At 34.6% G+C, this 17,729-nt stretch overlaps 3 protein-coding genes across 4 annotated transcripts; 2 read left to right on the top strand and 1 right to left on the bottom strand.

Annotated features, from left to right (window-relative positions):
* Positions 1–3,180: 3,180 nt before the first annotated feature.
* Positions 3,181–6,002, top strand: LOC133310076 (protein FAR1-RELATED SEQUENCE 5-like). The gene is made up of 3 exons (XM_061510963.1): positions 3,181–4,486; positions 4,582–5,573; positions 5,955–6,002. The coding sequence occupies exons 1-3, from the start codon at positions 3,181–3,183 to the stop codon at positions 6,000–6,002; spliced, it is 2,346 nt and encodes a 781-aa protein (XP_061366947.1).
* Positions 6,003–6,321: 319 nt separating this feature from the next.
* LOC133310086 (translocon-associated protein subunit alpha-like) lies at positions 6,322–9,111 on the bottom strand. Of its 2 annotated transcripts, XR_009751397.1 has the most exons (6): positions 8,766–9,111; positions 8,397–8,564; positions 8,228–8,268; positions 7,120–7,210; positions 6,946–7,016; positions 6,322–6,729 (listed from the first exon to the last, which is right to left on the bottom strand). XR_009751397.1 is itself a non-coding variant. In XM_061510974.1 (3 exons), the coding sequence occupies exons 1-3, from the start codon at positions 7,312–7,314 to the stop codon at positions 6,672–6,674; spliced, it is 324 nt and encodes a 107-aa protein (XP_061366958.1). In that variant the 5' UTR covers positions 7,315–8,211; the 3' UTR covers positions 6,322–6,671. The 2 variants fall into 2 exon arrangements, 1 of the variants encoding a protein (XP_061366958.1); XM_061510974.1 differs by lacking the exons at positions 8,228–8,268; positions 8,397–8,564; positions 8,766–9,111 and having other exon boundaries at positions 7,120–8,211.
* A 104-nt stretch (positions 9,112–9,215) lies between these two features.
* On the top strand, positions 9,216–15,463 carry LOC133310085 (uncharacterized). The gene is made up of 8 exons (XM_061510973.1): positions 9,216–9,421; positions 11,440–11,748; positions 12,462–12,661; positions 12,810–13,160; positions 13,262–13,462; positions 13,625–13,695; positions 14,033–14,172; positions 14,842–15,463. Exons 1-8 carry the CDS (start codon positions 9,382–9,384, stop codon positions 15,186–15,188), a joined length of 1,659 nt encoding a protein of 552 aa, XP_061366957.1. The 5' UTR covers positions 9,216–9,381; the 3' UTR covers positions 15,189–15,463.
* Positions 15,464–17,729: the final 2,266 nt, after the last annotated feature.

Here is a 17,729-nt window from a genome sequence, read left to right as displayed (position 1 = left end):
TTGCGTCAACCTTGCTAACATGTTAAGTTGGAATTCTCCATAACCTTGCAAACCACAACCCTCCGTGTTAAAAATAAAAATGCCTTCTTCCACAAAAAATACAAAAATATAAATGCCTTAAATTATTATGGATGACAAGTTGGTTTTCTTGCATATTTATTGAACTATGTGGATGATAGATGACTTATTTTACAAACTTACGTAATTGGCCAACTGAAAAGAAATAGTAACTAGAGTCATATTTATCAAAGTGCCTAAATTAATTAAAATAAGGAGGAGCCATGATATTGAATAGTGGAGATATCATTATTTAGTAAACAAATGGAAAAATGAAGTTAGGGGCTATAAATTAGTTGAATAACCAACAAAGAAGTAAGATAACGGCGTGTTTGTAAAAAAGAAGAAGGAAAACTCATGATGACAACACTACTCTGGGGTCCCCCCCCCCAAAAAAAAAAAAAACCCATATTTCTCTTCTATTTCTCCAAAGGAAGGGAGTGTTGTGAGAAATATTTTGAGCGAGGTTTGATTAATCTGATAGTCATTTCCAATTTAGAATAGGAGAGAGTTATGTTTATAAGTTTTTTTTTTGTTTATAAACTCTTACAAACTATACTATACTATGTATTTCGGAAAATATATTAACTTGTGAGTGCACTCCCTAAAATACATATTATAGTTTGTAAATATAACTTACTTCTTTAGAATAAGTTAATTTTCCTTATTCTTTGTGGTTTTCTTGATGGATTTCCTCGTAAATTCTTGTGTTTAGATAATTCTTTGGACTCATTTTCACATTCTCAACCCTTCATAAGCATGAATTAGAAACCAAATCATTAACAAATGAAATAGCTAACTGAATTTCTTCCTCAGATTTGATTTCACCAAGTTTCCAACCTCTTTCTTTTCGGTCACGGTTGATTTTTATTTTTTAAATTCAATTTTTTATTTATAAGTGTTGAGTCTCCTAGACAGATGAACTGAGTAATTGTTAAATGTGGCCTCCCTTTGATAGTTGTTCGAGGTACTTGATAAGATAATTCTGTGTTTTATGGTGGAACAAGAGCTGATGGTTCACCCTTAAGAATTCCACACTCAAGGCAATATTTGCAATAGATGGAGTAATACAAAAATGAGAAGATGAATACCTTAGGACAAGAGCCTTACATATAAGGATAATTGTGGAGAACATTGTAATTGTAAAGGATAATTGTGGAGAACAGTGTAATTGTAAAGCACATGCAATGGAGTAAATAATTATTACAAGTGAAATATAATTGTATGAAAAAATGGGAAAAATAATTGAAGTGAATTGTGTAAACACCCATATAAGTTCGGAACAATAGGAGATAAGGCCGGATGTACTAAAATTAGGGTTTTTAATCTTTAAGCCAAAATGTTTCTTTTTCACTAATTTTTAACAAGTAAAATTATTATTTCATGTGTGACATAAACTAAGGAAGCACCGATACAATTTTTTTGGGTAAAAAAATACTGGTCAGACACTGACACGCATCTGACAAGCAGTCAACGCTCTGACACTTGATCAATATTTTTCAACACATTTTTTTAAGATCTAAATTTTATTTTATCTTTTTAACTAAATATGAAAAGTTAATTTATAAATCAAATATTTTCTGTTATGAAATTTGACATAAAAAATTAATTATGCATAAAAAATTATTTTTAGTTTATATTTATGTTATGAAATTTTAATATTTGATTAAGTTTATGACCTATTATGAGCTGCTATATGTATTAAGTGTAAACTGTATTATATATATTACAAATATTATTTATCATCTAAACATGTCATAATATGTCAAAATTTTAAAATTAACATGTCAGTGCAGTGTATAGTGTCGTGTCCTATCCCGTATCATATGTCGGTGTTGGTGCAACATAGATATAAACAACAATAAACATCTTTCATGCCAAGAATGTCTATGAAGGTTTGCAATCAAGAAAATATTATCAATAACTAAATATTCCGACATATTATATATGTGATTTATATATATAAAAGAAGGGTTTTATATCTATAATGTTACAGGAAAAAAAGTGTGTCCTGCAATTGGTGCTACGACATCGTTTTACACTTTCGTTGAAATCCCTTTGTTTTTTTTTCTTTCTTCTTCCCGCGAGAAGAGTAACTCAGTCCATAACTCAGTCCACCACAGTTTCGCTCTACCATGGTTGCGCTCCACCACCACCGTGCAATACCAACACCGCATCCCGTCATCGCCATGTAGCACCGCCACGACTCCCAGACGTAGTTAAAGACAAGGTTATGTGTCATTCTTCATCTCCACAACCAGGAAAAAAATATAATCTTGCAAAATCCCAATGTAAGTTCGACTGAATCTCTTTTTTTTTGTTGGGTGTCTGATTAAATGAGTCAAGGCATCTCATAAATTGTCTATTCACCACATAAGGGTTATGGTAGTGAAAGTAGGTTAGGATGCAAAGGGGTAGGGGTCTAACTTTCAAATAAACTCAATCCCCTTGGAGCGCTGCTATTCAACAAGCGATTTGCTGAATTTTGCAAGATTATACCTCGCTGCACCCCAACCACCAAGCGATTCAACAACCGATAACGACAGCTCTTCTCATGGGGTAACGGTTCCCTATAAGCTTCCTCCTTGGAGCGCTGCTCTCTCCCATGAATTATACCTCAAGGTTCTCAAGGACGGTTCCATCATCGACAAATTCAATGTGTTAGTCTCTCTCTGCCTCGCTTTATTTGCTTAATTTTGCATGTGCTTTCTTTAAGGTTTGTTGCTGAAATTGCAGCTTGTATTGTTTTTTTTTTGTTTTTTTTTTGTTTTTTTTTTTTGCACAGGTATGAGAAAGGGGCTTACATGTTTGGGCGATTGGATCTCTGTGACTTTGTGCTTGAGCACCCCACTGTTGGAGCATTAGCAGCAAATTTACAACCCAGAACTTGCTCTTTGCTTAAGGTGAATTTCATTCCTAGTGGGTTTTATTTTTTATTTTATTTTTTGGTATCCTACGTTTTTAAATTTTAAATTTATTATTGAGCTTCACTAAAAAGTTATTTGTTCATATGTAAAACTGAGGAATCATAATACAAAATTATAAAATTTATGATTTTTCATGCATCAAAATCCAAGGTAACTCTTAATTTATAATATTTTGCAGTTTTAATTTTTCTCCATGATGGATCACTCTCAAATTCTAACTATTGAAGATATTGACATGAGTGACAGTTTAGTATGTGTAGATGATATTGTTGATTTGGAAAAAGATACGGATGAATTTGGAGAAGATGATCTTTGTGAAATCATGGCAAACAACGATGGTGAATGCGGGGAAGTTAATGCACATGAAATTGTGGAAGATGTTGATACTGAATTAAACAAGACCCCAATTTTAACTAGAGTTTTTGAGACATCAGAAGATGCTTATGCTTTTTATAATGCTTATGCAAAAGGCAAGGGGTTCGGAATACGCAAGCAATACCATAACAAGAGTACAATTACAAAACAAATATATAGGTGGAATTATGTGTGCTCGAAGCAAGGTGTCAAGAGACTACATGATAAAAAAGCTGATGTTGACAATGTCAAAAGGCAAAGGGATACAAGGACTAATTGTTTGGCAATGTTGCAAGTAAAGTTGGTGGATGGCATATGGAAAGTGGAGAAATTCAATGATATACACAATCATCCAATGATTAACACTCCAACAAAGGTGAAGAAGTTTCTTTCTCAGAATGAATTGAGACGCTCAGATTTGACAAAATCTGTTGTTTCTAAGCTATATCAAGAGGGTTTAACATCTTCGAAAATCTCAAAGGTTGTGAGTGCTATGAACAAAGAGGTTAATCTTACTCCAGTTCAAATCAATAGTATTATATCTAGCCAGCGAAAGAATAATGTGGGGCGAGAATGTCAGGGCATCATCAAACATTTTCAAAAGAAGTCCATGGTTGATGGAGCTTTTTATTTTGATATGGATTTGGCAGAAGATGGAACATTAAGAAGCGTATTCTGGGCAGATGGTAGGTCAAGAACTGCATATGCTCATTTTGGTGAAGTCCTTGTCTTTGATGTGACTTACAAAACAAACAAGTTCAGGTTTCCTTTTGCTCCTTTTGTGGGGGTTAATCACCATGGGCAGACAATTTTATTTGCTGCCGCTTTGTTAGAAGATGAAACAGAGGCAACATTTACGTGGTTGTTTGAACAATTTCGGACATGTATGTTTGGCAAGTCTCCTATTGCTATTATTACTGATCAAGATAAAGCTATGGGAAAAGCAATAGCCAAGATATTTCCAGGATCACGACATCGTTTTTGCGCTTGGCATATAAAGAAACATGTTATGGAGCATAGTCAAGCACTACGCGCACAATTTAAGGATAGTTTTGATGATGACTTCCGTTCATGGTATAAAAGTCGAAACATAGATGAGTTTGAAGACAAATGGGAAGTATTGAGGACTAAATTTGATATTAAAGCAGGTATATTTTGTATGCTAACATGTATGCTTGACGTCACCATGTTAACATATATTTTGTATGCTAACATATATTTTGTATCCAAAAAAAAAAAGCAGGTAGTTGGTTGGCTAACATGTATGCTTCACGTCACCATTGGGCAAAAGCATACTTGAAAGATATATTTTTTGCCGGAATGACCACAAGTGGCCGAAGTGAAAGCATCAATGCATTTTTTGATGGATATGTCAACTCTAACACAATGTTAAATGATTTTGTTATCCAGTATGACAAAGCAATCAAATCTAGGAGGGATGCGGAGGAAGATGAGGATTTCAAAACTAGAAATACAAAAGCAGTTTTGGAGACTAATCATCCTATTGAAGCAATAGCTGGAGAACGGTACACAAGAAAATTATTTGAAATTTTCAAAAAGGAGTGGAAGGCTGCCATACTTGATTATTTTCATGAAAAGATTGCAATGAATGAAAACCTTATCATGTACCGAGTGGGGTCTCCTGAAGTTGATAAAGAGTGGTGGGCAATTGTCAAGTACCATTTGACAGAAAGCTTCACAGCTCAATGTTCCTGTGCAAAGTTTGAGACTATGGGGATTTTGTGTAAACATATTCTATACATTATGAAGAAGAAACAAATAATGACCCTTCCCGAGAAATATATCTTGTCTAGATGGACTATGAATGCAAGCTATAAGGCTGAAAATATTGTATCCATTCAAGATGAAACAAATCTTAATGAAATTAGTGCATTGTATTTGTGGTCGATTCATTCGAAGTGCACTATGGCTATTTCTGAAGCAAGAGATTCTATTTTTGAGATTAAAATGTTTGATGCTATGGTTGCTGAATTTTTGCAACGACAGTTGGAAAGAAAAAGAAAAAGAGGTGAAGATGAACTAATTACTGAAATGATTCCACAAGCTTCACTCATTAATGATGTGCGTGATCCCACTCAACCAATCAAAACCAAAGGGCGTCCAAAGGTTGCTTCACGAATAAAATCAAGCATGGAGTTATCGACTAAACAACAAAAAACTTGTAGTTATTGTCGAGGGAAGGGTCATAATAAAACAAGTTGTCAGATGTTAAAGGTACTCTTTTTAAATTTGCTATTTGTGTTTGTGATTTTCTCGTTAATCTTGATGAAAAATTTGTGAAGTTTCATTTGTAGATGGAAGTTTCAAGAGAGAAGCAAACAAAATAGTGTCAGATGCACATATTTTCATGGTTTTATTTTGGTAAGAGCGTATTTTTGATGACTCTATTTTGGTAAGAGCATATTTTTGATGACTTTATTTTGGTAAGAGCATATTTTTGATGACTTTATTCAATGACTTGGTCTTATCGGTAGTGGTTGCATGATGAAAATCTTCTTCAACATAATACTTGTTTATCCCTTATAGTTTTAACTTTAACATTTCAATGTATGTGTGTACTTGAATACTTAATACTTTTTTTTACTTATTTTTCAGGAAATATTTTGGGGCACTGCTGGTTTCATTTGTATATGGACATATTAATACCAGAATTTCACAATCTTTTTGTAGGGCACTATTGGCTGGCGAAGTGACTACCAGAAACACTATGGGTTTCAAATGTATATGGATTAATTTTTTTGTGTATATCAATCACTGTGATCAAGTGTAAAAGGATATGATTTTTTTGTGACTTTGATTAGATTTGATAATCAAATGCAAAGTCAACTGCTGATTTTTGATTTGTACAAAAGAACTTCAATGCATATAGCAAGTGTAATATATCAAAGTTAGAAATGAATGGAGTTGCTCAAATTATAATTGCTCAAATTGAAATTGCTTTCAATTATCCCAAAATGAGTAATATCGTAATAATTACAAAAGCCATTCTATATATCTAGCAACTATTAGCTTCATCTATTTGTTTAGCCCAACAAAGGCATTTAACTATTAAAAGTTTCTAAATCATCTATGAAAACTTTGGTTGATGATCCAGAATTGGCAATCCCCATCCACTGTTCTTTAATCAAGGAAAGTGTATGCTGCAATTCTTCTCATGATCAAGCCATCCATTATTCAGAGAGTCTGTAGAGGGAGAAGTCATCAGCATGTGTCTTCTGTCAATTGCTTATGAACAATTAGAAAGGCCCTGTATATTCTCAAACTTGGACTTTATCACTTCCATGGTTGTTTCAGTTGAAGGCCAATAATATACTATATTTGTCTACTTCTTTGTAGATTTGCTCGATAGAGATTGGGTATATGCAGTTCCCTGGGTGTCACAATGTAAGGCACAAAAAGCAGTATGAGAATAACAATAAGGTTATAGGTTACATCAAGAATTAGATATGTGTCAATTTTTGTGTGGCCAAAAGTATGGCAAGAAGAAAAAAGATAGGAGACATCTTAAACTTAAGAAAGAGGACAAAAGTTCACCATGACATCCAATAGAAATAGGTATCACAGAAAATAAAGCATTAGCACAAACCTGAAGCCACTCATCCATTGAGGCATCTGTAGTTTTAGTCCCAACTTCAACTTTTGGAGCTCTTTTTTTTTCTGAGCAAATATTCACATGCATACATGAGATCAGAAGGAGAAATGAAATCATAGTCATTTGGTAAATGATAATATTTTTTAAAAATATAAAAGATTGTAATACCTTAGATAGGTGTTGTATTTGACCATGAATCAACAGCCCAAAGAGGACAAGAAGGGCAGCTCCAGGAGTAACAAGAAAAACATATTTCATGCTGAGAAAAGCACCAACCTCAACAACTTCAATAGTAAAATTATAAAAAGTGTTTTGGTTTGGTGCAGCATATATATGTCTCACCAAATTAGATATAGTGTACATACAGTCAAGGAGATTAACATGAGGTATGAGAATATACTCTTCAATACCTCTCGGTTCTTTATTTTATGGTTTCTTAGTTTACTATGAGAAATAAGCATTTCTTTATTTTTTTCTTAATTATTAATATTTTTTGGTTAATTTGTTGTAGTACATCGTGAAAGGAGGGAGGGATTTGTTCCATTTGCTACCGGATGCTTTCAAGGGGATTAAGCAGATTGGTGTCATTAGATGGGGTTCACAGGTTAATATTTTTGATGTTGTAAATTTTAACTCAATTTTCCATTCAAATTCTAACTGTGAAAACTTAAAAGAAAATTTATTGTTTCTCCAATCCTCCAATCCAAGTCTTAAAAAGTTTTAACTCTTGGCAAGTCAACTCTTTCAATTGTAGGGAACAAAAAACATAAATAAACTCATTCTAGTTCTGTTAGACTTCTCTTCAATAGTTCAACTACCAAAGGTATTTGGTAACAAGACACAAAATAGCAGAAGTTACAAATCCTTTATTTATTTCTTTTCCTTTTTTTTCATATCTTTCTTTTATGGCTTGACAATTGATTAGAACTTATAAGTCAAACAAATAACTGGAAAAAAATTCAATGTCATTTTGTAAGACCATCATCAACACTATGTTTAATGCTCAGTTGATCAGGAATATAAATAATCAAACATAAATTCAGGTCAAAAGCTTCTCAATGTTTCCATACAGAGATTGCTACAGAAATTAATTTAAAGTGAATACTTTAAAAAGCAAATGATGAGCTTTATACGAATATGAAAGATGCTAGAATTATGGTGTCAGTGGTGATGTCAAAAAGGCCTTTTGTTTGGTGCAGCATTGTCAGTTTTACATATGAACAAATAAATTTTTTAGTGAAGCTCAATAACAAAAAATAAAAAAAATAAAACCCACCAGGAATGAAATTCACCTTCAGCAAAGCCCCTTTCTCATACCTGTGCAAAAAAAAAAAACAAAAAAAAAAACAAAAAAAAAAAACAATACAAGCTGCAATTTCAGCAACAAACCTTAAAGAAAGCACATGCAAAATTCAGCAAATAAAGCGAGGCAGAGAGAGACTAACACATTGAATTTGTCGATGATGGAACCGTCCTTGAGAACCTTGAGGTATAATTCATGGGAGAGAGCAGCGCTCCAAGGAGGAAGCTTATAGGGAACCGTTACCCCATGAGAAGAGCTGTCGTTATCGGTTGTTGAATCGCTTGGTGGTTGGGGTGCAGCGAGGTATAATCTTGCAAAATTCAGCAAATCGCTTGTTGAATAGCAGCGCTCCAAGGGGATTGAGTTTATTTGAAAGTTAGACCCCTACCCCTTTGCATCCTAACCTACTTTCACTACCATAACCCTTATGTGGTGAATAGACAATTTATGAGATGCCTTGACTCATTTAATCAGACACCCAACAAAAAAAAAGAGATTCAGTCGAACTTACATTGGGATTTTGCAAGATTATATTTTTTTCCTGGTTGTGGAGATGAAGAATGACACATAACCTTGTCTTTAACTACGTCTGGGAGTCGTGGCGGTGCTACATGGCGATGACGGGATGCGGTGTTGGTATTGCACGGTGGTGGTGGAGCGCAACCATGGTAGAGCGAAACTGTGGTGGACTGAGTTATGGACTGAGTTACTCTTCTCGCGGGAAGAAGAAAGAAAAAAAAACAAAGGGATTTCAACGAAAGTGTAAAACGATGTCGTAGCACCAATTGCAGGACACACTTTTTTTCCTGTAACATTATAGATATAAAACCCATAAAAGAAAATCTCAAGTGAATTTTGCTATTAATAATTATCTACATATAAAAAATCTAATATTCGTGTTTTTTGCGTCAGTTATGTGTTTGTATATTATTTAATTTTATTGCCCTTGTCGCGAACCTGGGAAAAGATTTAAGAGTAGGGGCCAAACATTCGTGAAGCGGTGGCTTGTTCCTGCGACGCGGAGCATCTGCGCTGTGTCTGGAACCATCTCTTCCTTCCGAGTTGTGACTGTGAGAGCTGTGTCACTTTCGTTCTCTTGTGTCAAGTTATCATCTTTTTCAGTTCAGATGAAAACCCAATACGTGAAGCAACTGCTCCGTAATATCTGTGAGTTCATTTTCTTCTGCTTTCTCATTTTATAGTCGTAGGTTCACTTCAGTCTGATGCTGCATTTGATACGTAGCATCCTCAGAAATCAATGTTTTGAATTTGCTCTCTATTTTTTTTGCATGTGCTATGCTACCACTGAACGGCTTTGTCCCAATTATTGACTTGGATTTTTCTTTTAAAGATGAGTCCATGAAGAATTATGAAAAAGAACTAGAGTAACCCATTAATGAAAATTCAAATCATGAAATACACTCGGTTAAAAGTAAGCTGCTTTGTCAGTTATGATGCACTGATACTCCAAATTGGTGGCGTACTCGTATTTTTTTGGTGGATACCTTAAAATGTTTAGCTAATAGGGAGAGAGGATATTTTAAAGGAAAAAGATAAATGATGAATGACCATATATGTGTGTGTATTGGTAAGATTTTGAACCCATTCTGTTGACTAGGGGGAGAGACCCTAAGTTGGTTTTTTTTTTTTTTTTTTTTTTTTTTTTTTGTGGGGAGTGGAGGATAAGGAAAGGAAAATTGGGATGGATAACAGTTGTAGGGATTGAACAGTGCTGATATTCGCTATTACGCATACCTATTTCTGATATCCCATTGATTTCAGTGAAGTTCAATATAGTATACGAGTTTCCATCTTAATTCTTGTTTGATTCAACCCAGATCCTATCAATTGGTATCAAAGCCCTCGATTGGGAGTTGTGGTATTGGATTTAGAGATGATTCTAGAATTTGAAAGAGAATAAGCCATTGGTGGCTGATCAACGTTGAGCATCATTTCAGAGCGGAAGGAACACATGAAGCTGAGAAGATTCCCAAATCTGCAAAGGCATTGAAGGAACGTGCTTAGATTCGGTACAATTGTTGGAGATGGTTCTATCCAAAGGCCTTTGGTGGAACCTCTTTAAGGAATTGTTCAAGCGACTTCAACTAGTGCACGATCCAGATTTATACCTTTGGGATGAGGAAGTAGAAACAGAACATTGAGAAGAAGCACAAGGTTGACAAAGAGGAGATCAGAGGATCTCTCCGATGTGCAGACAAGAAGAATCACATAGGTAAACCAAGGAAGAAGACGAGCTGTCCATGAAAGGTCAGGCACATGAGAAAGGAGTGTCGGTGATGCCAATACTACCACCAACGGAGGTGGCCAACCCACCACCCACACCTGAACCCACCCTCTGACTCCGACCTTTCTCCATTCTCTGTACATCAAGATTCAATCACGAATAGTAAAAATGAAAACAATGGCAACGAATCCGCCCGTACCTTTGGAACCTGAACCCAAATCCCACATTCGTGGAACATGACCCGAACCCGAATTGTCAAATGATGAACTGTAACCCGAATCGTCAAATGATGAACTATGTAACATATTTATATATATATTTACATATTTAAATATATTTTTTTAATATAACTTGCGGACTTGTATATTTCAAAGAAATTGTTGTACTGACATATCATATTGAATACATATTCAAACTTGTATCCATGTAACATGGTTTGCCTTTCAAACAATTACTTCGTATGGTCATTGGGCACCATAGAACACCTTTTGTTCAAGGTCCCACTATTGGGGTGTACCTTGGAGAAGCCACATGGGGCCCTACGAGAAAGGAGAAGGGGAAAAGGATGGGAAAAGAGATAGAGTGTATGGAGGAGTTTGAACTCATGTACTCTTGTTACATGACTCACAACTCTACCAACTAAGCTGTCTCAAGGGAACTACAGAATGCTTGTTTACTCGCAGATCATATATCATTTATGCAAGAGAACTGTTGAACTATGCACTATGGCCTGTATTGTGTGTTATCAATCTGGTTAGGGGTGGATGCAGTACTATCTTGCTGCAAGATTCATGAAGAACTGATATCCCCAAATGTCTTATCAGAATGGATCCTAAGTGTCTATAGCCTAGTATTTAAGTTTTGTCATTTACTTAATACAATTTTCTTGCTAATAAATACTAGCTAAATATTCACATCTATTTTTTTATTCAATGCGCAGATTCTACCAAATTTTTTCTGAATAGAGAAGAACCATATCGGAACTATATTCATAGTGTTTTCAACCGGCTTCAATTGCCAAGGTCAAGTGCAGACAAGGCGGAAGATGATAAGCTAAAAGAAGAGCAAGAAAAACGTCAAATATCTTTCAAGTCTGAAGTTAAGAAGAAGGCAGACGACAGTTATGTGATTAGCAAATACAGTTCTGATGATGAAGTTCCCTCGGATAATAAGTGGAAGTTAGAGCTGGCTTGGCTCACAAAGGCACTTGAACCAGCTCTGCAATTTTGTAGGCGGGCTCTGCCAACAGGTCGGTTAAGTGTTAACTTTAAAGCACGTTTCATCTGATGAATTTAGACAGCGGAATGACTGCAACTTGCAAGTACTTTTCTGTTTTAAACATAGAATGTATAATTATGTAATTATTATAGATTTATTTTTCTCCATTTATTAGACAGATTATGATAGGGCAGATTATAGGGAAGATATGTGACACGTGATAGGCCTGACTTACTCGTTATTTCTTTCCCTAGAATGAACATTGTATTAGGAAAGCTATTATTCACATTAGTCTATAAATTGTAAACATTTGTACATGAGCATTTTAGTAAATGATTTTCAGATTCAGAATTTCAAATTTCAACTCTTTCTAAAAAAATTTATGTTATAAACAAGCTATGAGTCACAGATGACTCAGTTACATTATCTGATATATTGTAATATTTATCGGGTTTAATATCTCTCATGTTGTGGGAGATAAAATTATCTTCTACACACATAAAAGTGTGTGAGGTTCATTTTTTTTTTCTCTCTCTTCTCTTCACATGACCCCACATGGACCTCACACACTTTTATGTGTATGTAGGAGATAAAATTATCTCCTACAGCATAAGAAACATCAAACCCATATTTATTTGTATCATAAATATATGTTTTTCTTGTGCTTCATAAAAACTTGAGCATACAATGTTCCAGTTTGCTTGATAATAACACAAAGCTGACTCTGTTTTCCATGTTATGTAGGAGATGGAATTGAAAACAAACCCCCACCAACCAGTCGTTCCCTTATGGAAATAATTGCCTGCATTCAACGAAGCAAGATTGGAATCCAGGATTGGAGCTTGAGTGACCTTACGATTGGCTTGTATCTGATATATCTTCGTCAAGCTTCTACACATCCATTTGAAGATATCAAAGGCATTCAGATTTCGTCAGAATCAATAGTAACTTCTGAAACTGTATTTTAGAGGCAGAGGGCATATATGTTCATGTGATATTGTGATCTTATATTGTTAATTTTAACATATTGCTGTAAATTATTGTGGTCCACTACATGCTTGATTCTTATGAACATATCTTATTGGATTTCAGGTTCAAGATCTCATTTATCATCTGGAGTTGGCTAAAGGTGCTTATAAGGATAATCCTGTAGTTCTTTCAAGAAACAGCATGCTCAGAGAAAGTAATGTCATAAAATTTGTTAGGAACTCCAGTATAATGAGGCCTGCGTATTATATAGGGGTTGATACCCGTAAAAAGCTTGTAATTTTGGGAATTCGTGGAACTCGTGCTGTATATGACCTTATCACTGATATTCTTTCATCAAGTGATGGTGAAGTCACCTTTGAAGGCTATTCAACCCACTTTGGCACTGCTGAATCTGCTCGTTGGTTTCTTCATCATGAGATTGAAATCATAAGAAAATGTTTGGAGAAACATGAGGTGGGGATGGTCTTACTTTATCTATTTTGGTTTCCATTTCATAGTTTACCTGTTTTTTTAAGTCAGAGTGTGAGTGTGAAGTGTTGCTAAATCATTAACAGGGATTTAGGTTAAGACTTGTGGGTCATTCTCTGGGAGGTGCTATAGCTTCTTTATTAGCAATAATGATCCATAGAAAATCATCAAAGGAACTGGGTTTTAGCCCTGACATTGTATCTGCTGTTGGATATGGAACTCCACCATGTGTTTCCAGAGAACTTGCTGAAAGCTGCTCTGGCTATGTAACAACAGTAGTGATGCAGGTGTGTGATTGCATTTGACAGTGTCTGCATGACAATATTTGATCTGAAGGAAAGTAATTATATCTATGGAGTTCCTGAGATGAGTCAGATTCTTTTCCCAAGTTTTGTCTGCATTTATCTATTGTGTTTCCCATTTGACTTCTTGTTTTTGTGTATGTACAGGATGATGTTATACCTAGATTGAGTGTAGCTTCCCTAACAAGGCTCAGAAATGAAATTCTTCAAACTGATTGGTGAGTGACATTTAATTTATAATTTTGAACTGAGCGCCGTCCCCTTCCTGTCCCTTAAGAGTATAGGACATGCAGGAAAGCACTCAGGAACCAATTGCATTAGTCTTGTAATAATCTTCCTCATGCATATCAATTTTGTTTTGGAAGTTGGTATTGGCTAAGCAAGATACGGAGTTGAAAATGTGTGGATGGTGACTGAGTATTCCAACAGAGAATTTCTGTAACACTGTAGAGCTTAAATATCTAATATCTAGGAGATATTGATGGCTTCTTAAGCTTTATATGCATTTGGTAGTTAGCTAACAAAAGGTTTGATCAAATATGATATTTTCTTCAGGATGAGTGTAATTCAGAAAGAAGAATGGAAAAGCTTTATAGATTTGGTTACAAATGCGAAGCAGTTTGTGTCTTCGGTGCAAGATGTAGCTCTCAAACTTGCTGATTATGCAAATTTCAGGAGAAACAAAAGTTCATATGGTAAGCTTTTTCTGACTGGTTCAAAGCTTAATTTTCTCTGAAAAAGTGAAATTAGATTCTCATTATACTGGTTCACCATTTCAAGCCTTTTTCAAATACCAAATAGCCTAAAGACCAGTGGCCTTCCTATAAATGATTCTTTTGGGTATAATTATAGTTTTTCTTGTCAGAGAGCAATGCATCAGAGAATTTGTGTTATTGGTGGCTTTCCCAATCTTTAACAAACCCTGTCTTCTGAAAATATATAAATAATAATGAAAAAAATGTTGAGTGGACATCACTACCTTATTTTGTTTCTTTATCATGCTATCCTTCATTGTTTCACTTCTTTGGAGAGTACTTTTCTCATACCTGTTAGGCCATGTACAGTGGCGGAACTGCATTTCAACCCCCTTCCCAATTGTATGGAGTTGCCAGTAATTATGTTGAAGAACCAATCAAACTTCTTTCTTGTGCTCAAGATAAAATATATGGTGCATGATTGCATGCAGTATTTAAGAAGCAAGAAAAGGATATTTGAATGTATAAACATCAACATTTGGCTTCTTTGAACATAAAAAAACCAGTTATTTGATAGTGTAGATATTGCATTGCATTTGTACTTAGAAAATAAAAAACCCAGTTATGTGTGATCTTTCTAACATCAGCTGTTTTGGTGTGTGTGAACAGTTGGTCCCATCAGTAAGGAGTTGCCAGAGTCTACAGAAGCTCCTCTGTCCGCGAAAGCAGCAAAGGAGAATTCAGTTGTCATGAAAGTAAAGGGAACTAAACCTGCAGTTTCTGATGAGTTATTTATACCTGGGACTGTTTACTATCTGAAAAGGAACTTGGGATCGCAAAATGATGTTGGAAATGATTTTTACACCCTTTTGAAGAGGCAACCTGGTGAGCATTTCCAGAGGATAATCCTTTCAGGCAATTTGATCACAGACCACAGAAGTGATAGCCATTATTATGCTTTGAGAGATGTCCTTAAAGGTTTGCCATGGTGCGGCCAGGAAGATATTTTTAGATAGCAAATTTTTTCATTATTTTTTAGTTTTTTCAGGATACTATTTGATTGGAATAAAACTGTGCATTTTGTAACTTGTTTTCTGCATTTAGAGGGTGCCTTACAGCTCCGTAGTCTTTGCAGAGGTGTCAGGAACAGCATAGTAGATTACAAGTTGAGCAATTTGTGTAAAATAGAATAAAAAATATGGATAGTTGTTCCTATCCTCAAAATAAACTTTGCATTAGTTCTGAGTCAAACATTCAATTGTTGATGTGTGTTTCCTTGAGGGCCAATACATTGTGGTTCATGTTTTGAAATTGTTTATGCTCATGTTTTAGATTGAACTAGTGATTTTGTGCAGGTGTCTTTGAATTTTTTTCATCCCTATCTTATTATCTTATTTTGTGTATTAAGTGCTTAATTTTTTTTTCATTAGCTAAACTATTTATACCCTCTTAAAAATCAAGCGTCAAATGTTCAAACCCATGAAGTATAGAATAAGATATAGCACAAAGAAAAAAAGAAAAAAAATCACTTTCTGTTAAACTCGATTAGCGAGTGTGGAATGGAAGTAATCCTTATACACAAATTTACCCTTGCATAATTGCAAAGAGACTGTTTTCTAGATTTGAACTCATGATCTTTCGGTCATGAAAAAATAATTTTACCATTGTTCCAGTTCGCTCCTTTTATATAACTCAAAGAAAATGAGACAAAAAACCTCGACCTAGATTTTTAGGAAATACTTGTTGGCATACATTTTTATATTTGATGAGACACGTTTTCAGTGGATACATCAGCAGTTGGGGATTGGATAATCATACTCCATCATGACTCGCGTAGCTTAAGTGATCAACTGATCATGATTTCATTTCCTTTTATTTTTATTTTTATTTTTTTTGAGTGGGACCGTGATTTCAATTCACCTTGTTTTAGTCATGGAGTAAACTGAATGCATAAATTTACATTTTTTAACTCAAAATGATTGAAGAGCTTTTATTGATTGTGCTTTGTGATGTCAAATGGAAAACTACACTCACATGCTCCTTTTAAAATAATTGGAATATACTCATATATGTCTTTTAGTTATTTGTCGTGCTGTAACTTCTGCTTATGCCAATCTGCGCAAGGACCACTTTTTTCCTTTGGGTTAGAATTTGTTTTGACAATAATTATCTACCTCGGCCAAAGCATAAAGCAAAGGAAGAGTGCGTTCTCTGATAAATGTGTAATCTTGTTGGTATTATTAATTTCCCCCCATTATTACCAACCTTTTTTTTTTTGAGAGAGCATGGGGACCAACCTATATGCATCATATGTGGCGTTTTTTTCTTAATCTCAGAAAGATGTCTACATAAATTTTTTTGTAGTGTTGGCAAAACCAGGCACTTGGGTGCGGGTATCATGTCAGCATCTAAGGTAAAATCCGGAAATTTTTGTTTTTGTTTTGTTTTTGTTTTAATTTTTAGTTGCCATCAAAAGCATGCTCTCCCGTGGCATAAAAAACATGTTTATATTCTATTGCACAAGTGCACAACTTAAACTCAAGGTTTTCTTTGTACCGAACATATGCTAGACCTAATATAATATTATCATGTGAGCTCTGAATTGCTAGAACTAGGTGTCACTGTTTGATTTTCCATTAGATATTTAATTCTTGTAAACTTTTCATGTATTTTAGCTATAGTGTAATGTTGTGATCGTTCTTGGCTGAGGATACGCATGATGATTTATTTTACTTGATAGAATTAACATATAGGATATATTGCTTGGGCTGGATTTAACGGTGTGAATAAGAGCCCTGAATGAAAAGCAAAGTAAGACTTTATTTTGCTGATTGACTGGACCTGATTATAGGGCCGGTCTAAACATACTTTAAGCATACTTCAATTAAGTTTTGTCAATTCTTAAGACAAAAACTCAATTCATGATTGTGCCCGTAATAACTCAATGAAATGTTAAATTTTCACCGGAAAGGTTCATTTGTTAGTTAATTATGACCAACACTACTAAAAATATATGAATTAGGGATGAGATGAATTTTACGGATGGAATTAGAGACAGAAAAAACAATTCATCCCTATTTGTGACAAAATTAGCGATGAAATAAATTCTATCTCTAATAGGGACGGATTTTGAGATGGAAAAATATTTTGTCCCTATTTGGGACGAACTTAGGGATGAAATATTTTCAATTTCTATAATCCGTCCCTATTAGGGACGAAATATTGTTTCTAAAATCTGTTCCTAAATCCTTCAAGAAAATCGACCTCGAGCTTTGAGTTTTTTTTGGCTAAACTAAGATAGTATTAGAGGTAGATCCTGTAACACCCCATATATATCTGGTAATGTTATCATACTATCGTATTAAGCTGCGCTTAATTAAAAATACGGAATATCTTTTTCTTTTCAATTATGATGTCATTAATCATTATCAACTTGATTACTTAACCATTTTCAAAACATCGCCTGTATGTATATTGCAATAAACAGCTAACTGAAATACCACATTGATTAAATAACATAAGTGTGAGTCTCTAGTCACGGAACTACAATACGTAGA

This window comes from Gastrolobium bilobum, unplaced genomic scaffold (assembly GCF_033153095.1).
Source record: "Gastrolobium bilobum isolate Gb01-03AN ecotype WA unplaced genomic scaffold, APGP_CSIRO_Gbil_v1 utg20487, whole genome shotgun sequence".
Taxonomy (NCBI): Eukaryota; Viridiplantae; Streptophyta; class Magnoliopsida; order Fabales; family Fabaceae; genus Gastrolobium; species Gastrolobium bilobum.
This window is presented reverse-complemented; position numbering and strand designations above follow the sequence as displayed.